This window comes from Pongo abelii, chromosome 20 (genome assembly GCF_028885655.2).
Source record: "Pongo abelii isolate AG06213 chromosome 20, NHGRI_mPonAbe1-v2.0_pri, whole genome shotgun sequence".
Classification (NCBI taxonomy): Eukaryota; Metazoa; Chordata; class Mammalia; order Primates; family Hominidae; genus Pongo; species Pongo abelii.
The window spans coordinates 11,521,171-11,544,897 of record NC_072005.2 but is presented as its reverse complement, the minus strand read 5'-3'; the positions used below and the strand labels follow the sequence as shown (position 1 = coordinate 11,544,897).

General features: G+C 56.3%; 1 protein-coding gene across 3 annotated transcripts; it reads left to right on the top strand.

The window, feature by feature from the left end:
* The first annotated feature begins 30 nt into the window (after positions 1–30).
* ZNF653 (zinc finger protein 653) lies at positions 31–22,517 on the top strand. 3 transcript variants are annotated; one of them, XM_054539752.2, is made up of 9 exons: positions 31–428; positions 7,601–7,644; positions 9,776–9,991; positions 18,020–18,631; positions 18,765–18,936; positions 19,043–19,154; positions 20,141–20,255; positions 21,779–21,840; positions 22,061–22,517. In XM_054539752.2, exons 1-9 carry the CDS (start codon positions 130–132, stop codon positions 22,469–22,471), a joined length of 2,043 nt encoding a protein of 680 aa, XP_054395727.2. In that variant the 5' UTR covers positions 31–129; the 3' UTR covers positions 22,472–22,517. The 3 variants fall into 3 exon arrangements, with proteins under 3 accessions (XP_054395727.2, XP_002828745.5, XP_054395728.2); XM_002828699.5 differs by having other exon boundaries at positions 21,779–21,878; XM_054539753.2 differs by lacking the exon at positions 31–428 and adding an exon at positions 1,298–1,440.
* The last annotated feature ends 1,210 nt before the right edge of the window (positions 22,518–23,727 follow it).

Genomic DNA, 23,727 nt, shown 5'->3' with positions numbered 1-23,727 from the left:
TTCTTGGTCTCCTTTTGGCGCCCTGGGGCAGCGAGAGACCGTGAGAAATTTCTCCGCGACGCTGAAGATGCGCGCCACTTCCGGTCGGGCTCCTAACAACGGGGGAGGCTAGTAACCAAGGTGGGGGGGATGGCGGAGCGGGCGCCGGAGCCCGAGGCGGAGGCGGATGCTGAGGCGGGCGCGGGCGGGGAGGCAGCCGCCGAGGAGGGCGCAGCAGGCCGAAAGGCGCGGGGCCGGCCGCGACTCACGGAGTCGGACCGGGCCCGGCGACGGCTCGAGTCCCGGAAGAAGTACGACGTGCGGCGCGTGTACCTGGGCGAGGCGCACGGGCCCTGGGTGGACCTGCGGCGCCGCAGCGGCTGGAGCGACGCCAAGCTCGCCGCCTACCTCATCTCTCTGGAGCGCGGCCAGCGGAGCGGCCGCCACGGGTGAGGGGGCCTGGCCCCGAGGGAGGGAGGGAGGAGACGCCCCCAGACCCCGCCGGGCTTTGCCCCGCCCCCTCCGCTTCGATGCCCCGCCCCTGGCACCTGCAGACCCCGCCCAGGAGCCGGGCCGGCGGCCTGGGTCTCGGACTGCCGGGCTGGGACGCGCCTGGCTCGTGGCCCCGCCTCCCATCGTTCCGACTGCCCAATCCTAGGGTGCACCCAGCCCCTCGACCCGCCTTCTGAGCGTTTGGCCCCGCCCCCTAGAACTCTGGCGGCCCAATCCTGGGACTGGCCCCACCTCCAGGCCTCGTAACTACCCAGTCCCTGGAGGGGCAGCCCCGCCCCCTCACCGGTCTCATTCTCCCCCGCCTAATTCCCCACCTGGCCTGGGACTCTGGACACCCTGGGGCACTCAGCCCTGCCCTTCTTAAAGTTCTGGTGCCACATCTGGGACTCCGTATGGCCCCATTCCCACAACCCTAGATCCAACACACCCGGGGGACCCTTCACAACCTGGACTGCACTCCCCTAAACCTATTTCTGTGAAGCAACTCAGCCCAGGGAGACTCGGATGAAGAGGAAACCCCTAGTTATCTGGGCAGGTGGAGGGCAAAGAGGCCTGTCTTTGTAAATTCTCAGTCTTGAGAAGGAGCAGTGTGGATGGAGTTTTTCCCTTCCTGCCTTATATGTTGATGTGATGATTGAGTTAAAATAGGCAAAGAGCTTAGAAGAGTGCCTGGCAGGTAGTGGGTTCCCTAAGTATTAACTTTTACGAGGATTGATGTTTATTCCCTATCACAAGCAGTGCCGTAAGGAAATCCTTGTTCTGCCCTGGTTTTCAGGTATACATGTTCTCATGTTTCTCTGGGGGGAGATTTGAGAGTCAAGAATCAAACAGATCCTGCTGAGTTGTACCCACCCCTTTCCCAGGACAGCAGCCTGGCTTACATGCTCAAGAGCAGGACTGGAAATGCTGGGAGCGCAAAGATAGCTGCCTCATGGAGTGGACATTCTGGTGGGCAGAGGGGATGGCTTGTTCAAAGATCTCGGGGATTTTTTTGTTCGTTTTCCTTTTCTTTTCTTTTTTTTTGAGACGGAGTCTTGCTCTGTCGCCCAGGCTGGAGTGCAATGGCACGATCTCCGTTCACTGCAAGCTCCGCCTCCCGGGTTCACGCTGTTCTCCTGCCTCATCCTCCCAAGTAGCTGGGACTGCAGGCGCCCGCCACCATGCCCGGCTAATTTTTTGTATTTTTAGTAGAGACAGGGTTTCACCATGTTAGCCAGGATGGCCTCGATCTCCTGACCTCGTGATCCGCCCGCCTCGGCCTCCCAAAGTGCTGGGATTACAGGTGTGAGCCACCGCGCCCAGCCCTCGTTTTTCTTTTTGAGACAGGGTCTCATTCTCTCGCCCAGACTGGAATGCAGTGGCATGATCGCGGCTCACTGCAGCCTCAACCTCATGGGTTCAAGTGATACTCTTACCTCCGCCTCCTGAGTAGTTGGGACCACAGGTGCACGTCACTCCACCTGGCTAATTTTTGTACTTTTTGTAGAGACAGAGGTTTCCCTGTGTTGCCCAGGCTGATTTCAAACTCCTAGGCTCAAGTGATTCTCCGGCCTCAGCCTCCCAAAGTGCTGGGATTACAGGTGTAAGCCATTGTGCCCAGCTAAGCCATTGTGCCCAGCCCTGTTTGTTTGTTCTTGAGACAGGGTCTCACTTTGTCACCCAGGCCAGAGTACAGTGGCATGTTCATAGCTCACAGCAGCCTCAACCTCCCAGGCTCAAGGGATCCTCCTGCCTCAGTCTCCCAAGTAGCTGGGACTACAGAGGAGCCACGTCGCCTGGCTAATTTTTTTATTTTTTATGGAGATGGGGGTCTCACCATGTTGCCCAGGCTGGTCACGAACTCCTCGGCTCAAGGGATCCTCCCTCCTCAGCCTCCCAAAGTGCTGGGATTAAAGTCGTGAGCCACCATACCTGGCAAAAGGCTTGTTTACTGCAGACCAGAAACATAAGTAAATTATGTAGTCCATGAGAGAGAGATAGGGGCTACGGAAAAAACAAAAGTGAAATGAAGAGTGTGAGTTGGAAGTTAAAATAGGGAGTTAAGGTGGTCACAGTCAGAAGACAGCATTTCAGTAAAGACATGAAGGAACCTAGGAGGAGCCATGCAGATCTCTGGGGAAGAGTTGAGGCGGAGGGAATAGCAAAGGCAAAGGTCCTGAGGCAGGACCCTGCCTATTGTGTGCCAGGAACACTGAAGAGGCTTGTGTGGCTGGACTGCAATGAGTGAGGGGGAGAAGGGAAGACAAGGACAGATTGGTGACAGGGAAGGTCATCCAGGGACATGGAGAGGACTCCAGTTTTTCCTCCCAGTGAGGTGGGAGCCTTTTCTTAAGTGCAAGATTTTGTACAGAGAAAGAAGGGGTATGGTCTGCCTTTATTTCCCCTGCTGCGCCCCCCCCCCACCTTTTTTTTTTTGAGATGGAGTCTCGCTCTGTTACCCAGGCTGGAGTGCATTGGCGCAGCCTCAGCTCACTGCAACCTCTGCCTCCCGTGTTCAAGTGATTTTCCTGCCTCAGCCGCCCGAGTAGCTGGGATTACAGGCATGCACCCCCATGCCCGGCTAATTTTTGTATTTTTAGTAGAGACGGGTTTTCGCCATGTTGGCTAGGCTGGTCTCGAACTCCTGACCTCGAGAGGTCTGCCTGCCTCGGCCTCCCAAAGTGCTGGGATTACAGGTGTGAGCCACTGCGCCCGGCGGGGTTGCAGATTTAAATGTAAAGATGAAACCATACCCAGGCCCGGGCCCGGCCTTTTATTTCCTTATTTATTTATTTTTGAGATGCAGTCTTGCTATATTGCCCAGGCTGGTCTTGAACTCCTGGACTCAAGAGATCCTCCCACCTCAGCCTCCAGAGTAGCTGGGACTACAAGTCACACACAGCCTGGTTTATATTTTAGAAGAAACTGTCTCTAGGATGTGTGTGGCTTGAAGAATGGATGGGGTACACATTGTGATACAGGGTTGGCCAAGAGTTAACAATTGGTAAAGCTAATGATGAGTCCAAGGAGGTTCATGACTCTTGTCAACAATTAAAAAAAAAAATTTGTCAGCAGGGCGCAGTGGCTTATGCCTGTAATCCCAACACTTTGGGAGGCTGAGGCAGGCGGATCACCTGAGGTCGGGAGTTTGAGACCAGCCTGACCAACATGGAGAAACCCCATCTCTACTAAAAATACAAAATTAGCCGGACATGGTGGTGCATGCCTGTAATCCCAGCTACTCGGGAGGCTGAGACAAGAGAATCACTTGAACCCGGGAGGTGGAGGTTGCAGTGAGCCAAGATCGCACCACTGCACTCTAGCCTGGGCAACAGAGCAAGGCTGTCTCAAAAAGTAAAATAAAAATAGGCCAGGCGCTGTGGCTCACACCTATAATCCCAGCACTTTGGGAGGCCAAGGTGAGCAGATCACGAAGTAAGGAGTTCGAGACCAGCCTGGCCAGCATATTGAAACCCTGTCTCTACTAAAAATGCAAAAATTAGCTGGGCGTGGTGGTACACGCCTATAGTCCCAGCTACGCAGGAGGCTGAGGCAGGAGAATCACTTGAACCCAGGAGGCAGAGGTTGCAGTGAGCCGAGATCGCACCACCGCGCTCCCGCCTGGGCAACAGAGCGAGGCTCTATCTCAAAAGAAAAAAAAAGTTACTAAAGGGATACTTTTAGACAGAAAACACAGGCCTGAGTGTGGTGCTTGCTCTCCTTGGTAAGGGAGGTGAGGGAGAAGCAGCAGTCCCAGTGCCAGTGGAGCACTGGGCAATGGCAGCACCCAGGAGGCCGAAGGAAGTGTCTGTCACGTCCAGTGCTGTTGGGCCGAGTGAAGCCGTCACTGGTGACTGTGATGGGAGAGTGTGTGACGTGATGGAGCAAAGCTGTGACTGGAGGAGTTCCAGTGAGATGGAGGAGAGGACATGGAGACAGCGAGTGTAGACAACTGTGGCAAAGCAGGGAAATGAAGAAGGAGGCTGGGTGCAGTGGCTCACGCCTGTAATCCCAGCACTTTGGGAGGCTGAAGCAGGAGGATCGTTTGAGCTCAGGAGTTTGAGACCAGCTTGGGCAACATGGCGAAACCCGACCTCTACAAAAAGTACAAAAGTTAGCCGGGCGTGGTGGTGCGTGCCTGTGGTCCCAGCTACTCAGGAGGCTGAGGCGAGAGGATCAGTTGAGCCCTGGAGGTCGAGGCTTCAGTGAGCTGTGATGGCGCCACTGCACTCCAGCTGGGGCAACACCACGAGACCCTGTCTCAAAAAGAAAAAAAAAAAAAGATATGGGGAAGGGGCTGGTGGGGAAGGTGGGTATCAAAATGATTTTAATCCAAGATGGGAGAAATCATGGCATATTTAGATGCTGGTGGGAATGACTGAAGACTGAAAGGAAATGGCAGGGAACAGCCAAGCCAGGGCCTAAGTAGCCCCAGTAGCTGTGGTCCTTGATGCCAGTGGCCTCTGCTGGGAGTCACAGAGAAGTGGCAGAAGTTGGAGAAGTGGACAGGAGAGGGAAGGCAGTTTGAGGGAGAAAGCCCTGTGTGGGGGTTGGAAAGTGGCGCTCACCAGGTTACATATGACCTTGTTTGGTCCCCATGGTGATCGTGTGTCAGAGGCACTACTACTATTTCCACTTCACAGATGGAGACTGAGGCTCAGAGGGGACAAGACCTGCTTGAGGTCACACAGGCAGTTGAGAGCAGAGCTGAGTCTTGAACTTGGGTCTGGCTGATACCCAAGACTGTCCCCACTGCAATGTGACACTCCCAGCCTCCAGCGGTGAGTGGATGGAGGTGGCTGTGGACATAGGACTTGGGTTTGGGGCAGGGCATGGTGGCTTACACTTGTAATCCCAGCACTTTGGGAGGCTGAGGCAGGCAGATCACTTGAGGTCAGGAGTTCGAGACCAGTCTGGCCAACATGGCAAAATCCTGTCTCTAGTAAAAATAGAAAAATTAGCTGGGCTGATGGCGGGCATCTATAATCCCAGCTAATCGGGAGGCTGAGGCAGGAGAATCGCTTGAACCCAGGAGGCAGAGGTTGCAGTGAACCGAGATAGCGCTACTCCACTCCAACCTGGGTGACAGAGCCAGACTTGGGTCTTGGGTTGGGCGAAGGTCTCCACAGCCAGTGTGGTCCTTTGCAGGGGAGGGTGGAGCCACGGGAAGGGATAGAATCCCATGGAATGGGACCTGGAGTAGCAGAGCCAGAGGCAGGGCCAGAGCCTGGGGCAGGAAGGGTGGAAGAGCCCCAAGGTGCAGTCCTGGGAACCAGACGGGTGTGGGACTGAGAATTGTTACAGGACTGGGCAGGAGTCAGAGGGGGTGGACAGTTTTGCTGATAAGAGACACTAGACTGGCTGTCAGGATGTTTGTGGCAAGAGCAGGTCTGGGCCACAGCAGGGAGGCCAGGGGGCCCGGGCTCCACGATGATACTGATAATCATAATGATCATTGTACCATTTGCTTATTGATGATTAAGTGACAGGGCTGTACCATGACGAAGATCGTTTTTTGTTTGTTTCTTTGTTTTTGACACAGGGTTTTACTCTGTTGCCCAGGTTGGAGCGCAGTGGTGTGATCATAGCTCACTGCAGCCTTGACCTCCCCAGGCTCAGGTGATCCTCCCACCTTAACCTCCTGAGTAGCTGGGACTACAGGTGCATGCCACCCCTGTATTTTTTGTGTAATTTCTGTATTTTTTGTGGAGATGGGGTTTCACCGTGTTTCCCAGGCTGGTCTCCAACTTCTGGCCTCAAGCGATGCACCCGCCTTAACTCCTAATGTGCTGAGATTACAAGAATGAGCCACCGAGCCTGGCCTTTTTTTTTATTTTTTATTTTTTTAATGTATAAATAGAGGTGGGATCTTGCTATGTTGCCCAGGCTGGTCTTGAACCCCTGGCTTCAAGCAGTCCTCCTGCCTCAGCCTCCCAAAGTGGTAGGATTACAGGTGTGAGACACCACACCCAGACAGTACCCACTGTCTTGCTGGCTGTGGGCCAAGACCACTCTCAGCCTCTCAAGTAGCTGGGACTACAGGCTTGAGCCACTGTGCCCTACAAGATATGTTCCTGTTTGATTAACTCACAGTCACCTAACCAAGGCTTGACATCCAGTCCTACTCACAGGCCTGCCCCGTTCAGGGGAAGAGGATCACACAGGGCATGTGTCCCAGCGGAACTGTGGGGGCCATCTTGGAATTCTGCTTCCACACAAGCTTTTCATACCCACTTTGTTACTTCTCTGCTCCCTGACTGTGGGACCCAGGGCAGGTGGCCTCACCCCTCCAAACCTGTTTTTCCTGCTCCTTGAGGTGGATGATGCTAGAACCCCCTCCCAGGGCTGGTGGCAGTTAGGGAGAGAGTCCAAGCGAGGGGCCTGGTGACACAGTGCTGGAGTTGGGGACAGGTACCTAGAAGTTCAGATTCTAGGCTGGGCATGGTGGCTCACGCCTGTAATCCCAACACTTTGGGAGGCCGAGGTGGGCGGATCACCTGAGGTCAGAAGCTTGAGACCAGGATGGCCAACATGGTGAAACCCCGTCTCTACTAAAAATACAAAATTAGCCTGTAATCCTAGCTATTTCAGGACGCTGAGGCAGGAGAATCGCTTGAACCTGGGAGGCGGAGGTAGCAGTGAACCGAGATAGTGCCACTGCACTCCAGCCTAGGCGACAGAGACAGACATTGTCTCAAAAAAAAAAAAAAAAAAAAGTTCAGGGCAGGCGTGGCAGCTCATGCCTGTAATACCAGCACTTTGGGAGGCCGAGGTGGGTGGATCACCTGAGGTCAGGAGTTCAAGACCAGCCTGACCAACATGGTGAAACCCCGTCTCTACTAAACATACAAAAATTAGCCGGGTGTGGTGGCGTGCACCTGTAATCCCAGCTACTTGAGAGGCTGAGGCAGGAGAATCTCTGGAACCTGGGAGGCAAAGGCTGCAATGAGTCGAGATCTCACCACTGCCCTCCAGCCTGGGTGACACAGCGAGACTCCATCTCAAAAAAAAAGTTCAGATTTCGTTTCAGTGCACAATGAGCAGTGGCTGTAGCCAGTGTTGTTACTTATGGGTCAGACAGGCCCAGCACTGGCCCCACGTTCACCCTCGCTGCCTCTTTCTGTTGCAGGAAGCCTTGGGAGCAGGTCCCCAAAAAGCCAAAGCGGAAGAAAAGTAAGTGGAGGCTCAGCCTGGGGGAGGTGGGGAGAGTTGGGAGCGGTGGGAATATGGAGATCGAGGCCCAGAGAGGCCAGGTCGCTGCCCTAGGCAGCACAGTTGGAACCGGCAGAGCCAGACCTCAAACCCAGGTCTGCGTGTCTTGTGTCTCAGGCGCAGTGTCCTTGGCTCCCTCAGTCTCTTGCTCCTGGCATGGGAGTCAGCCAGGGGAAAGCCGAGCAGAGGGAACAGCTTTTGCAGAGCCCTAAGGACAGGGGGAGCCAAGCACTGGTGGTTAGAGGGGAGGTCTGGAGCTTGCCCCTCCTGTCCTGCTGGCCACCAGTCAGTGGGAGTCTGAACAGCCAGGGTCTGCACAGCTCTGAGCCCTGGAGCTGGGGGTCCCAGGCCGTGTCCAGCAGGGTGAAGGCCAGCTGGTGGCAGTGAGCCCCTCCCCTTCTTAGGATTCTCCAGAGGCAGGGGTGAGCTATGACCTTGACCCTGAATCCTCAAGGGATGAGGAGTGCAATGAGGAGGGAAAGGGCTGGGCCGGAGAGGCGGCTGTGGGTGATGACTCTGTTGCCCTTATGGTTGGAGACTGTGGGCGCATTCCCTAGACCCAAACACCTCTTCTGGGCCCCTCTTCATCTCCCGGCCCACAGGGTAGGAGTGGGGAACATGCTGTCCTCGCACTTGGCCGAGGCACCAGGACCATCACACGAGTCAGATACCATTTCCCAGCACTTACTGTGTGCCCAGCCTTGTTCTGTGTCCTGGTGATGTCTTCACTCCCTCCCTCCTGCCTGGCAGCCCTCAGGGATGGGAATCCCTTATTCTCCCCAGCCTAGAGGAGGCACCTGGGGCTCAGAGAAGCCGAGTCACTTGCCCGGAGCTACCCAGCTTGGAAGGGGCAGAGCCGGGATTCAAACCCAGGCGGTCTGGCTCCACCATGCCTGCCCCCTATGCAGCGTTCTCTCATCCAGCAAATGTTCCTGGAGCACCTGCTATGAACCAGGCCCTTTGGGGGCACTGGGGGTACAGGAGGAACAAAACAGCAGTGTTCCTGCTCTTGAGGAGCTGACATTCTGGTGGGAGAGACGGACAGGGCACATGTAAACAAATGGCCGCAGATGGCATCTAGGTACTACTTGGAGAAAACAGACAGCAAGTTAAGGTCGGCTAGAGTGACTGGGCAGGGAGTGGCCTCTCAGAGGGGATGCATTTGGGGGAGACCTGAGTGAAGTGAGGAGGGAGCAAGACAGTTATCTAGAGGAAGCAGGCACAGCCTGTGCCAAGGCCCTGAGGCAGGGCCACACCTAGCCCGCTCCAGGAACAGCAAGGAGGCCATGTGGCTGGAGTGGAGTGGAGTCGTCAAGTGGGTGAGGGCGGGGAGGTGACAAGTCACAGTGGGCCTTGTGGGCCGAAGGGAGGACTTTGGCTTTTACTCCGAGGGAGGTGGTCTTGCTGTGTCGTCCAGGCTGGAGTGCAGTGTCGCGACCTTGGCTCACTGCATCCTCCACCTCCCAGGCTCAAGCGATCCTCCTACCTCAGCCTCCCAAGTAGCTGGGACAAAAGGCATGCACCACCATGCCTGGATAATTTTTGTATTTTTAGTAAAGATGGGTTTTCGCCATGTTAGCCAGGCTGGTTTCAAACTCCTGGCCTTAAGTGATCCGCCTGCCTCTGCCTCCCAAAGTGCTAGGATTGCAGGTGTGAGTCATTGCGCCTGGCCGGGTGGAGTCTGAGCAGAGGAGGGAACAGACTTGACTCGGGCGTTCACAGGCGCCCCCTTGCGGCTGTAGGGGGTGGTTAGGGCGGGAGCCTGGGAGTCCTGGGCCTGAGGACTGCGCTGGTCTAGGTGTTTGATGAAGATGAGAACAATTAACAAGCAGCTAACAATTATTATGCACCTACTGTGCACCAGCCTCCACTGTTTACATGACTTTGCCAATAGAACAGTCCCCGTTACCTCCAGGGGGTGCCTCGTCTCTCTCAGCCTCAGTTTCCTCCTCTAAACTGGGTGCGGGCCTGGATGGCACTCAGGAGAGCCTCCCAACCCATGGGACCCATAAGGCCCCGGTGGTTCAGGCAGCCATGTCACCATGGGCTGAGCCCTGTCCCTTATACCCACCCCTCGGCCCTGTGTCCATAGGGCGGCGACGCAACGTGAACTGCCTGAAGAACGTGGTGATCTGGTACGAGGACCACAAGCACCGCTGCCCGTACGAGCCACACCTGGCGGAGCTAGACCCCACTTTCGGCCTGTACACCACGGCCGTGTGGCAGTGCGAAGCTGGCCACCGCTACTTCCAGGACCTGCATTCGCCCCTGAAGCCCCTCAGTGACTCAGACCCTGACAGTGACAAAGGTAGGTCTGCGGGGCGAGGGCACATGGGGGGCCGCCCATGTCTGGGGGCTTCTTACGAGCCCTAGGCTAGCATCACAAACAGAATAGCAGCCACAGTGGCTCTGGCTCTGGCTCTGGCACTGGGACAGAGCAGGGACACGGTGGGCCAGGCTGAGCCCTTCGTGGCCTTGCCCTCTTTGCATCCTTACGGAGCCTGAGTGGGGAGGCAGTCCCTCTTTACGGAGCAGTTTGCCCATCTGTGCCCAAGGCCAGTCCCAAGCAGGGCTGGCTGAGGGCCCAGGAGCCCTGGCTTGGCAGCTGGGGCGGGGGCAGGCCTGCTGGGGCAGGGCTCGGCCCCCACGGTGAAACGGCCGCCTAAACCACCCAGGCCTTATGGCTGCATAGGCTGTGATGCTCTCCTGAGCCCTGGCTAAGCTGACCGCTACCTCCTTCTCGATTTTCTCTGACTCCCAGTTGCATTCTCTTGCCTTCTGCCTTTCCAGGCTTCACTTCTTGCCTTCCCCCTCCATTCTGTTCCCCTCCTGTTCCCCATTTCTCCTCCCTTGAGCTGCCTCTGTCTCCTCCTTCCTTGATGTTTCATTTTCTGTCTCATCTCCCTCTCTTTCTCTTGTTTCCTTCCATTCCCCTTTCTCCTCCTCCCTCCCCACCTTCGCGGTCCCTGCCTCTCTCCTTCCCATCCCAGGGGGCAAGGACTCAGTGAGGGAGGCCCAGTTGGCCCCGGTGAGTGGTGAGGGGGCTGCCGGCAGCCTCAGGGGTTCGGCATTGGCTGGAGAATGAGTGTAGGGCACACTGCCAGGCATCCTGTCAGGGCTGAGGGTGGGGCGGTCACCGGGGCTGAGCCTGCGCTGGCTGGCATCTCGGAGCAGGTGGCATCCCAGCTGGCCGAGGGGAAGCCGGGGGCGAGAGGTGTTCCAGGTGGGCGCCCCCGCCAACGACCGTCCCACCAAGTGTCGGCCAGGCTCTCAGCGTGCAGTGGCCCCTCAGCTGCCCCGTCCCATGATCTGCATTCCGCCCTCCTCTGCCTTTTACTGCCCCCTCACTGTGTGCCACTCCTGGCCCTGCCCAGAGCCACCATGAGTCTTCCCCATGGCCTTGTCATCAGCCCCACTTGGCAGTCAAGGAACCCCAAGCCCCAGGAGTGATCTGACTGGCCCATTTGGTGATGGGTCAGGCTGGGGTGTGGGTGGTGCCCAGAGCAGCTTCCTTACGCCCCAACTCAACTTTTTATTACTTATTTATTTATTTATCTGAGACAGAGTCTCGCTCTTGTCGCCCAGGCTGGAGTGCAATGGCACGATCTCGGCTCACTGCAAGCCTCATGTTCCAGCCATTCTCCTTCCTCAGCCTCCCTAGTAGCTGGGATTACAGGCATCTGCCACCACACCCGGCTAATTTTTGTATTTTTAATAGACACGGGGTTTCACCATGTTGGCCGGCTGGTCTTGAACTCCTGACCTCAGTTGATCCCCCCCACCTCAGCCTCCCAAAGTTCTGGGATTACAGGTGTTAGCCACTGCACCCGGCCTTATTTTATTTTATTTTACTTTATTTTATCTTTTTGAGACAGATTCTGTCTCTGTCACCCAAGCTGGAGTGCAGTGGTGCAATCTTGGCTCACTGCAACCTCTGCCTCCCAGGTTCAAGCAATTCTCTCACCTCCGCCTCCCAGTAGCTGGGATTACAGGCGTGAGACACCATGCCCAGCTAATTTTTGTATTTTTAGTAGAGGTGGGTTTTCACCACTTTGGCCAGGGTGGTCTCGAACTCCCGGCCTCAAGTGATCCTCCTGCCTCGGCCTCCCTAAGTGCTGGGATTACTGGTGTGAGCCACCGTACCCGGCTAACTTTTTATTTATTTTTTCTAAGACAGGGTCTCACTGTTGCCCAGGCTGGAGTGCAGTGGTGCAGTCATAGCTCACTTCAGCCTCCAATTCCTGGGCTCAAGTGATCCTCCCACCCCGGCCTCCTGAGTAGCTGGGAACACAGGCACACACCAGCACAGCCAGCTAATTTTTAAATTTTTTGTAGAAATGAGATCTCACTGTGTTGCCCAGGCTGGTCTCAAACTCCTGGGATCTAGTAATCCTCCTGCCTTGGCCTCCCAAAGTGCTGGGATTACAGGCATATGCCACTGGGCCTTGCCCATGGCTATTTCTGTTGGTGCTGTCATTACCTGAGGAGAAGTCTGGGGTCAGCCAAACTTAGCAGGCGCTGCAGTCAGGTGGACCCAGATGCTAGCTCTGGCCCTTCCCTCCACTCATTAGGCCACTGCGCCCTCCTTCGGGATGGTACCAGAGGGTTTGCCCACCCTGCAGAATACAGGACAAGGGGAAATTATCTAGAAAGAGGGGCTGATCCTCCTTATCCCCAACCCTGCTGCCACCCCAGGTCCATCAACAGTGGGCATCTCACTGCCCTGAATGGCACTGAGATAATAATAGGAAACTTACAGGGTGCCTACTTTGAACCTCCTACTGTTCTAAACACTTATACATATTTACTCATTAAAGACCCAAAACAAAGGCTGGGCACAGTGGCTCACACCTGTAATCCCAGCACTTTGGGAGGCCGAGGCAGGTGGATCACTTGAGGCCAGGAGCTCAAGACCAGCCTGGCCAACATGGTGAAACACCATCTCTACTAAAAATACAAAAATGAGCTGGGCATGGTGGCGCATGCCTGTAATCCTAGCTACTTGGGAGGCTGAGGCAGGAGAATCACTGAAACCCAGGAGGCGGAAGTTGCAGTGAGCCAAGATCGCACCACTGCATTCCAGCCTGGGCAACAGAGCAAGACTCTGTCTAAAAAAAAAAAAAAAAAAAAAAAACACTCCCAAGGGCCGGGTACAGTGGCTCACACCTGTAATGCCAGCCCAGCACTTTGGGAGGACAAGGCAGGTGGATCACTTGAGGCTAGAAGTTCGAGACCAGCCTGGGCAGCATGGCAAAACCCGGTCTCTACTAAAAATACAAAAAATTAGCCAGGTGTGGTGGTGCGTGCCTGTACTTCCAGCTACTTGGCAGGCAGAAGCATGAGAATCACTTGAACCTGGGAGGCAGAGGCTGCAGTGAGCCAAGATCAGGGAACAGAGATTCATTCATTTATTGGAACGAACCCTCACTGTGCACCACACAGCCTTCTCAGCACTGGGGGCTCTGCACTGGGACGCCGCAACCTTACGGAGTTTACATTCTAGAGGGGAAGTGGATTGTAAGCAGGATAAACCAATAAAAATATAGAGTGCAGGCCGGGCACAGTGGCTCAAGCCTCTAATCCCAGTGCTTTGGGAAGCCAAGTTAGGATTGCTTGAGGCCAGGACTTAGGGAACAGCCTGGGCAACATAGTGAGACCCCATCTCCAGCAAAAAAATGAAAAAGTTAGCTGGGCATGGTGGTGCACCTCTCCCAGTGCTTTAGGAGGCTGAAGCAGGAGGATCGCTTGAACCTAGGAGCTCAAGGCTGCAGTGAGCTATGACTGTGCCAGTGCATTCCAGCCTAGGTGACAGAGGGAGACACCGTCTCAAAAAAATAAATTAATTAAAATACAGCCCGGGCGTGGTGGCTTACGCCTGTAATCCCAGCACTTTGGGAGGCTAAGGTGAGTGGATCACTTGAGGTCAGGAGTTCGAGACCAGCCTGTCCAATATGGTGAAACATCGTCTCTACTAAAAATACAAAAATTGGCGGGGCATGGTGAGGTGTGTCTGTAATCCCAGCTACTCAGGAGACTGAGGCAGGAGAATCACTTGAACTAGGGAGGTGGAAGTTGCAGTGAGCCGAGATTGCATCATTGCACTCCAGCCTGGGTAACAAGAGCAAAACTCCATCTCAAAAATGAAATAAAATATAGGGTGCACTGTAAGGTGGTATGTGCTTTGGGAAAAAATAAAGGAGGGAAAAAGAAACTATTTGAGACAGAATGGTCAGGAAATTCCCCCTGAAAAAATACCTTTAATGAAGGATCTGATGGAGGGGAGGGAGGAGCCCTCTCAGGTGTCAGACAGAAGAGGATTCAAGCCGGCCGGGCGCGGTGGCTCACATCTGTAATCCCAGCACTTTGGGAGGCCGAGGTGGGCGGATCACGAAGTCAGGAGATCGAGACCATCCTGGCTAACACAGTGAAACCCCGTCTCTACTAAAAATACAAAAAATTAGCCGGGCGTGGTGGCGGCGCCTGTAGTCCCAGCTACTTGGGAGGCTGAGGCAGGAGAATGGCGTTAACCTGGGAGGCAGAGCTTGCAGTGAGCTGAGATCGTGCCACTGCACTCCAGCCTGGGGGACAGAGCGAGACTCCGTCTCAAAAGAAAAAAAAAAAAAAGAGGATTCAAGCCGAGGGAATGGCAGGTGCAAAGGCCTTGAGGCAGGAACCTATCTAGTGTCTCCAAGGACATTAGGAGAGGAGGTGAGGACAGGAGGTGATGGAACACCTCCTGAAACAGACACACTGCAGCTCTCATGACCTGGCACAGTAGTTTGTTTCCCACACACAAAGCCTGGTGCTGCCATCCTGCAGACTGCCTTTCATCCCTGGACCCAGGTTCTTTGCTTCCTGTGGCTCCAGCCTCCTCCTGGGTCCTGGCTTGCTGGTGGGGAGAAAAGTGGAGGCTCAACCTTGGGAGCACCTGTCCACTTGCATTCCATTGGCTGGGACTCAGCCACATGGCCACACCTACCTGCAAGGGATGCTGGGAAATGTAGTCGGTGCTGGTGCCAGGAAGAGAGGGATTTAGTGAGTAGCTGGCCTGCCTCTTTCACAGGAGGTAAAGAGTAGGTTCTCAGGAGCCGGGCACCCAAAAGAAGGGACTGCACTGGCCCTGGCAGGGGGCTGGTGGGGCCGCAACTAGCATCTGCAGGGGAAGTGGGAGAAGTGTTCAGGCTGCGGGCGGATGTATTTTGGATGCAGCACCAACAGGTTTTGCTGACAGATTGGAAGTGGGTGTGAGAGAGAGAGAAGTCAACAAAAGCCCCAGGACTTTGGCCTGAGCCACTGCAGAGACTGAGCTGCCTTCCGCTGAGTCAGGGACACCCGTGAGCAGTGCAGGCTTTGTAGAAGGGAAGATACAGAGCCCAGTGTTGCAGATCTGAGTTTGAGATGCCTGTGAGACACTCTTAGGGAGCCAATGAGATGGAAGAATCTGGAGCTCGACATGGAGGTCTAGGCAGAAGCTGCAGATGGAGTCACCAGGCCATGGATGGTTGTAGTAATAATAAGAATACATACTTGGCCGGGCGCAGTGGCTCACACCTGTAATCCCAGCACTTTGGGAGGCCAAGGCGGGCAGATCACCTGAGGTCAGGAGTTCCAGACCAGCCTGGCCAACATGATGAAACCCCATCTCTACTAAAAATACAAAAAAAAAAATTAGCCTGACATGGTGGCGTGTGCCTGTAGTCCCAGCTACTGGGGAGGCTGAGGCAGGAGAATTGCTTAAACCTGGGAGGCGGAGGTTGCAGTGAGCCAAGATTGTGCCACTTCACTACAGCTTACACAACAGAGCAAGGCTCTGTCTCAAAAAAACAAACAACAACAACAACAAAAACCCTCTTGAACAGTCCCGGATTGGTGAACAGTTCCAGATGGAGATGCTGGGACGGTGGTACCCCCGGAGAGGGCATGGAAGCCCGTACCATCCCCCCGTATCTTGCCCTGTGCATCTCTTCCCTTTGGCTGTTGCTGAATTGAATCCTTTATAATAAAGCTGTAATCGTAGGTAGAGCTATTTTCTGAGTTCTGTGAGTTGTTCTAACAAATTATCAAACCTGAGGATGGGGTCATGGAAACCCCCCATTTAGAGCCCATTGGTCAAACATACAGGGTAGCCCAGGACTTGCAGCTGACATCTGAAGTCCGGTGGTCTTGTGGGACTGAGCCTTTAACTTGGAGGATTTGACGCCTACCCCAGGAAGATAATGTCAGATTTGATTGAATTATTGGACATTCAGTTGGCATCGAGAATCGGAGGGTGGCCTTTAACCCCATCAGCCTGGGCAAGCCTGGGGGTAAGGTGAGCGCTGAGGAGAGGCCCCAGGCCAAGCCTTCCAGGCCTGCAAGAACCAAATAAACTTGGAAGGAGCCACAAGGAAGGGCCCAGGATACCAGAGTGTGGGTCTGGGGGCTAAGAGAGGAGAGTGTCCCCCGGAGTAGGGGTGGTCAGCTGGGTCGGTCATCTTGGAACAGTTAGGGACAGTGGGGATTGAGAAGTGACTGCTGTTTTAGGCAGTGAGAGGGTCACAGTGTCCAGCCCCTGAAGAGCCCTCAACAAATACCAACTGCTGGCCGGGCACGGTGGCTCCCGCCTGTAATCCCAACACTTTGGGAGGCTGAGGTGGGAGGATCACTGGAGCGCAGGAGTTCAAGGCCACAGCCTGGGTAGCATAACAAGATCTGATCTCTACTTGGAAAAATCAGGGCCACAAGAGGTGCCTCATGTTTGTAATTCCAGCACTTTGGGAGACCCAGGCGGGTAGGTCACGTGAGGTCAGAATTTCAAGATCAGCCTGGCCAAAACAGGGAATCCCGTCTCTACTAAAAATACAAAAATTAGCCAGGTGTGGTTGCATGCACCTGTAATCCCAGTTACTCAGGAGGCTGAGGCACAAGAGTTGCTTGAAACTGGGAGGTGGAAGTTGCAGTGAGCCCTGATCGCACCACTGCACTCCAGCCTGGGCAACAGAGGGAGACTCCATCTCAAAACAAAAACAAAAACAAAAACAAAATCGGGCCAGATGTGGTGGCTTATGACTGTAATTCTAGCACTTTGGGGAGCCGAGGTGGACGGATCACCCAAGGTCAGGAGTTCGAGGCTAGCCTGGCCAACATGGCAAAACCTCGTCTCTACTAAAAACACACAAATTAGCCAGATGTGGTGGTGCACGCCTGTAATCCCAGCTACTTGGGAGGCTGAGGCAGGAGAATCGCTTGAACCCAGGAGGCAGAGGTTACAGTGAGCCAAGATCGCACCATTGTACTCCAGCCTGGGTGACAGAACGGAACTCTGTCTCAAAAAAAAAAAAAAAGAAAACTTCAGGCTGGACGCAGTGGCTCATGCCTGTAATCTCAGCACTTTCGGAGGCCGAGGCAGGCGGATCATAAGGTTAGGAGATTGAGACCATCCTGGCTAACACGGTGAAACCCCATCTCTACTAAAAATACAAAAATTAGCCGGTCGTGGTGGCGGTCGCCTGTAGTCCCAGCTACTCGGGAGGCTGAGGCAGGAGAATGGTGTGAACCTGGGAAGCGGAGCTTGCAGTGAACCAAGATCGCGCCACTGCACTCCAGCCTGTGTGGCAGAGCAAGACTCCATCTCAAAAAAAAAAAAAAAAAAGAAAAATTCAGCCAGGCACGGTGGCTCATGACTGTCATTCTAACACTTTGGGAGGCTGAGGCGGGCGGATGACTTGAGGTCAGGAGTTTGAGACCAGCCTGGCCAACATGGTGAAACCCTGTCTCTACTAAAAATACAAAAATTAGCCGGGTGTGGGCCGGGCGCAGTGGCTCACGCCTGTAATCCCAGCACTTTGGGGGACAGAGGCGGGTGGATCACGAGGTCAGGAGATCGAGACCATCCTGGCTAACATGGTGAAACCCAATCTCTATTAAAAATACAAAAAATTAGCCGGGCATGGCGGCACATGCCTGTAGTCCCAGCTACTTGGGAGGCTGAAGCGGGAGAATGGCATGAACCTGGGGGGCAGAGCTTGTAGTGAGCAGAGATCGTGCCACTGCACTCCAGCCTGGGTGACAGAGTGAGACTCCATCTCAGGAAAAAAAAAAAAAAAAAAAAAAAAAAAGCCGGGTGTGGTGGCGCACACCTGTAGTCCCAGCTACTCGGGAGGCTGAGGCAGGAGAATCACTGGAACCGGGGATGCCAAGGTTGCAGTGAGCTGAGATTGCACCACTGCACTCCAGCCTGGGTGACAGAGTGAGACTCAGTCTCAAAAAAATAAATAAATAAAATAAAATAAAACTAAATAAACAAATACCAGTGGCTGCAGCTATCATAACCACTCCCTTTCTTCTGTCCCCACAGTGGGCAATGGGCTGGTGGCTGGCGGCTCTGACTCATCCAGCTCTGGCTCTGCCTCTGACTCTGAGGAGCCCCCTGAAGGCCAGCTGGTCAAGGCTGTGGCAGCGGCAGCGGCAGTGACGCCCACCAGCCCGGTGGGCAGCAGCGGGCTCATCACTCAGGAGGGCGTGCACATCCCCTTTGACGTCCACCACGTGGAAAGCCTGGCCGAGCAGGGTACCCCGCTGTGCCCCAACCCGGCAGGCAGTGGGCCTGAAGCCCTGGAGACAGTGGTGTGTGTGCCGGTGCCTGTGCAAGTGGGTGCAGGCCCCGGCGCCCTCTTTGAGAACGTGCCCCAGGAGGCCTTGGGTGAGGTGGTGGCCAGCTGCCCCATGCCAGGCATGGTGCCCGGCTCACAGGTGATCATCATTGCGGGCCCTGGCTACGACGCTCTCGCGGCCGAGGGCATTCACCTCAACATGGCAGCGGGCAGCGGTGCCCCCGGCGGTGGCCTGGGCGAGGAGGTGCCCTGTGCCATGATGGAGGGTGTGGCAGCCTACACCCAGACAGAGCCTGAGGGTAGCCAGCCTAGCACCACGGACGCCACCGCAGTAGCGGGCATCGAGACCAAGAAAGGTCTGGGGGACCTGCCATGGCCTCTGGCCAGGGGTGGTTGGGCCTGGGAGGGGCCGGGCGAGGAGTGGCCCTCGAAGTGGGCACCTCGGCAGCTTTCGTCCCCTGCGGACACCACCCTGTGTCCACCCCGTAGAGAAGGAGGACCTGTGCTTGCTCGAGAAGGAGGAGAAGGAGGAGCCAGTAGCCCCGGAGCTGGCAACAACGGTGCCTGAGAGCGCAGAGCCCGAGGCAGAGGCGGACGGGGAGGAGCTGGACGGCAGCGACATGTCAGCCATCATCTATGAAATCCCCAAGGAGCCTGAGAAGTGGGTGCCGGGGCGGACAAGGGTGAGGGCGAGGGCTAGGAGCGGCCTGCAGGCCCCCAGCCTGCCTGGTGGGGGAGCCCCAATGTCATGGCCCCTTCCCCTCCAGGAGGCGGCGGAGCAAGCGGTCGCGGGTGATGGACGCTGACGGCCTGCTCGAGATGTTCCACTGCCCATATGAGGGCTGCAGCCAAGTCTACGTGGCCCTCAGCAGCTTCCAGGTGAGGCCGCCACCCGGAGCAGCCTGGGCCAGGCTCACAAGGCCCAGGCCATGGCACCACCAGGATGTCCTACCTCTAGTTTGCCCTTTGGAATTTGACAAGGTGTCCCTGAAGGCAAAGACAGGGACTTGTCACACCCCACACCTGGCATGGGAGGATGCAACAACAGGCCTTTGAATGTGCTGTGCCATGCATTGATTGAGCATGTATTAAGCACTTAGTGCAAGCCAGGCCTGCAAGCTGGAGCCAGGGTTGTTCTAGTAACTTGAGTGAAGGAACAAAGGGATGAATCAATTGGGGCTGCCTGTTCCAGGCCCACAGGGGCTGGCAGCCCTCAACTCCAGTCCCAGTCCTGCCACTGGCCACCTGTGAGACCTTGGCCAAACCACTGAGCCTTGAACCTCAGTTTCCCCATCGATTAATTGGGCTAACAGCTGGGCCCTTCACAGAGTTGACAGATACCCCAGTCCAGAGCCTGGCATATAGTAGGTGTTCAATAAAGCTGCCCTTGGCCAGGCACGGTGACTGACGCCTGTAATCCCAGCACTTTGGGAGGCCGAGGCGGGCGGATCACGAGGTCAGGAGATTGAGACCATCCTGGGTAACACAGTGAAACCCTCTCTGTAGTAAAAAATACAGAAAAAAATAATAATAGCCAGGCGTGGTGGTGGGCGCCTGTAGCCCCAGCTACTCAGGAGGCTGAGGCAGGAGAATGGTGTGAACCCAGGGTGTGGAGCTTGCAGTGAACTGAGATCACACCACTGCACTCCAGCCTGGGTGACAGAGCAAGACTCCATCTCAAAAAATTTAAAAAAATTTTTTAAAAAGCTACCCTTTGACCCCAGTTGTGCCCCTGGGAATCTCTGAGTTGGGCAAGGGTACCCCTCTTCCCTCCTCCTGGGGAGGCCAGCCCCAGCCTGCCTTCCCACCTCCCAGAGCCCCTTCTGTGGGCCTATGGGACCCACTTCTGCCTGTCTCGTCCCCAGAACCACGTCAATCTTGTGCATCGGAAAGGAAAGACCAAAGTGTGCCCTCATCCTGGCTGTGGCAAGAAGTTCTATTTATCCAACCACCTGCGGCGGCACATGATCATCCATTCAGGTCAGGCCCTGGGCCAGCTGGCGGCATGAGCGGGGGACACAGGGACATGGGCCTGGGAGCCTGGGCCAGAGCTGGCGGGTCAAAGCCCAGTGCTGGGTCTCCAGGCACAGGACTACACCCCTAGGAGCCTCCTCCCTGTCCTCAGTAAGCTGTAGCTACGTGAGCCACAGCGACAGGGACTATTACCAATCAATTACAGGAATTGGGCGGGGCTGGCCGTCTTCCCTCCTATTCCTGCGACCCCATGCCCCATGACCCCAAGAGCAGGTCTCATGGGAGACTTAGGGAGCAGCTGACACCACCACTGCTCTTCCAGATTGGAACCTATAGCAGCACCTGGGGCCACAGGCTAGACCAGTGCCCACCCAAGCAGCAGCAGGAAGGAGAGCCAGGCAAAGAGGAGCAGCTGGCTTGGGACTGGGCTTCTGTTTCCACTTGTGGCAGAGATGCAGGTCTTCTGTGTGGGCTGGGGACATAGTGGAGAGCCATGGTGCCTGTGTGCAGCGATAGGGCATGGCCCTGAGGGCCAGAGCTTCTGATATCGCAGGAGGTCAGAAGTTTGGGGTTTTTTTGTTTGTTTGTTTTGTTTTGTTTTTTTTAATGTGTGTGTGGTTATTTTTTGCAACGGAGTCTCACTCTGTTGCCCGGGCTGGAATCCGATCTTGGCTCACTGCAGCCTCTGCCTCCCGGGTTCAAGCAATTCTTCTGCCCCAGCCTCCCGAATATCTGGGATTACAGGCGCTCACCACCACGCCAGCTAATTTTTGATTTTTGTTTTTTTAGTAGAGACAGGGTTTCGCCATGTTAGCCATGCTTGTCTCCAACTCCTGATCTCAGGCGATCTGCCCGCCTTGGCCTCCCAAAGTGTGAGCCACCGCGCTGGGCAGAAGTTGTTTTTTTTTTTTTTTTTTTTTTTTTTGCGAAATCACCCAAAGTTCAAAGTTCAAATATTGGGGACAAGGCCGGGCGTGGTGGTAATTCCAGCCCTATGGGAGGCTGAGGTGGGCAGATCACCTGAGGTCAGGAGTTCGAGACCAGCCTGACCAACATAGAGAAACCCCGTCTCTACTAAAAATACAAAATTAGCTGGGCATGGTGGGTGGCACATGCCTGTAATCCCAGCTACTCAGGAGGCTGAGGCAGAAGAATTGCTTGAACCCGGGAGACCAAGGTTGCGGCTGCGATAAGCCGAGATCGGGCCATTGCACTCCAGCCTGGGCAACAAGAGCAAAACTCCGTCTCAAAAAATATATATATATACACACACACACTACAAATTCAGACCCACGTTGGCTTGGCAGTGTGCACCCTATGCCGCTCAGGGACCCAAGTTCGATCTCAGTTCTGCTTGATTGCGTTTTTGGGCAAATGCACGGGAAGGACGTAGGGTTTGGTTGGCCTGCACCTGCAGTCCTGGGAGATCCAAGGAGACGGCCCGATGCTCCTTCTAGCATCAGAGTCTGTAGCACATCAGAGACACCCCATAGCCCACCGTCCTCAGCCTCGGTCCCCACCGCCCCCAGGTGTCCGTGAATTCACCTGCGAGACCTGCGGCAAGTCCTTCAAGAGGAAGAACCACCTGGAGGTACATCGGCGCACCCACACCGGCGAGACCCCCCTGCAGTGAGTGACAGGCCGCCCCGTGCCGCTAGAGGATTGGGTGGGAGGGGATCCCAGCAGGTCCCAGGGGCGGCTTCGCCCCAACGCAGTGCCTGGGCCCGGTTCCACCTGCGCTCGTCCTGGTAGGGCCCCGCCCCACCCCGCCCACTCTGACCCCGCCCCGTGCCGCCACGGGCTCCCGGCAGGTGCGAGATCTGTGGCTACCAGTGCCGGCAGCGCGCGTCGCTCAACTGGCACATGAAGAAGCACACTGCGGAGGTGCAGTACAACTTCACGTGCGATCGCTGCGGGAAGCGCTTCGAGAAGCTGGACAGCGTCAAGTTCCACACGCTCAAAAGCCACCCGGATCACAAGCCCACCTGACCCACCTGACCACTGACCGCCCCTATTTATTCGTCCGCTCGGACACCACACCCAGGCTTGCCGGGGCCTGGACAGCTGCGAGGGCCGCCCGGACCGCAGGCCGGAAGGAGGCGCCCCCGCCCCGCCCCAGGGCTGGGCCCCCTGGGCGGGTTCCCCACCCCGCCCCACCGCATCCTTCTCGGAGCTGGTGCCTGGGGCTGCATTGCTGGAACTGTGTCAAGAGAGCAGAGTGAGATTAAAGAGCGAGAAAGGAGATGGCCTTCCCCTAGGCCTGAATGATTTGGGGTGCCAGGTCCCTTTCTGTCTCCAGCCTACTTGATCCCTTCCTAAGCGAGGCCGGGAACGAGGGATGTACCTGGGCCTGGCAGCCCCGCACAGCCCCTGCTCCCACAGGATGGGGTGGGGCTTGGGGGTCTGGGGTCTCTGGGCATCTCCCGGAACTCAGGACCCTAATTTCTACTTCCTCCTGTTTTATGGGGCACCCATCTCCCATCCTCAGTGAGCTCCGGGATGAGATGGGGAGGTGTTCAGTAAACCCCTAAAATGAGAAACATCTGCAGCTAGCGACAAGCGCCATGCAAAAGAGAGAGTGATGCGTTGTTTTCCGGGGATGCTGTTTAGGTCGGTGGTCAGGGAGGGCCTCTGAGGAGGTGGCATTTGTGCTTCGGCCAGAATGACAAAGATCTATCCCTGAAGAAAGCTGGGGGAGGAAATTCTCAGGCCAGGGGAACAACCAGTGCCAAAACCCCGAGGTAGAACCAGCTCGGCGTGTTCCTAAAACAGGAAGCCGCGGGGGGAAGGGGAGTTGGCGGCGGCTGCCCTGGCCCCATTTCCCGGAGGAGGATGCTGAGGCCGCCGCCTCCTGCGGGCCGCTAGAGAGAGGGGCGGGGAGCGAGGCGCGGCCGCTAGGTGGCGTGCGAGGCGCGTAGGCCCTGGTGGCCGCAGCCACGTGACCCTGGGGACCGCTGCCGCGAGCTCAGGCACGTGCCCGAGGGAGCCCTGTGGCGCCACGCGCAGATTGGTCCCGCCGGCTCCTCACCAGCTCGGGGGATGGGGCGGGGCCCCAGCTACGCCTCAGTTCCTGCTGCGGACCGGGGGGGCTACCCCAGCCGGGGACAGAAGAATCGGCAAGGATGAGCGAGTCCGGCCGCAGGGGCCGCCCCCGCGAGCTCCCTCCCCCCGCGAGGCAGGTCCCCTCCACTCTCCCAGCACTGCCGGAGCCGGCAGGTTTCCATGGGAACCGCAGCGGGGTCCGCGCGCCCAGGAGCAGCCCCCCTCCTAGCTCAGCTTCCGATGACGGAAACCGGGAGGAACACGGGGTGGGGAACAGACCATCGCTTGGGGCCCCTAGCGCCCGCAGCCAGGTCGCCCCGGCGAGCCCAAGAGGGGCCACCCGGGGACCCGCACCGCCACCGCCCCTATTGCGCGGGCCACTGCGATTGGCCTGCCCTCTCCAGGCGTGGCAGCATCCCCTGGTGCGCGCACTCCC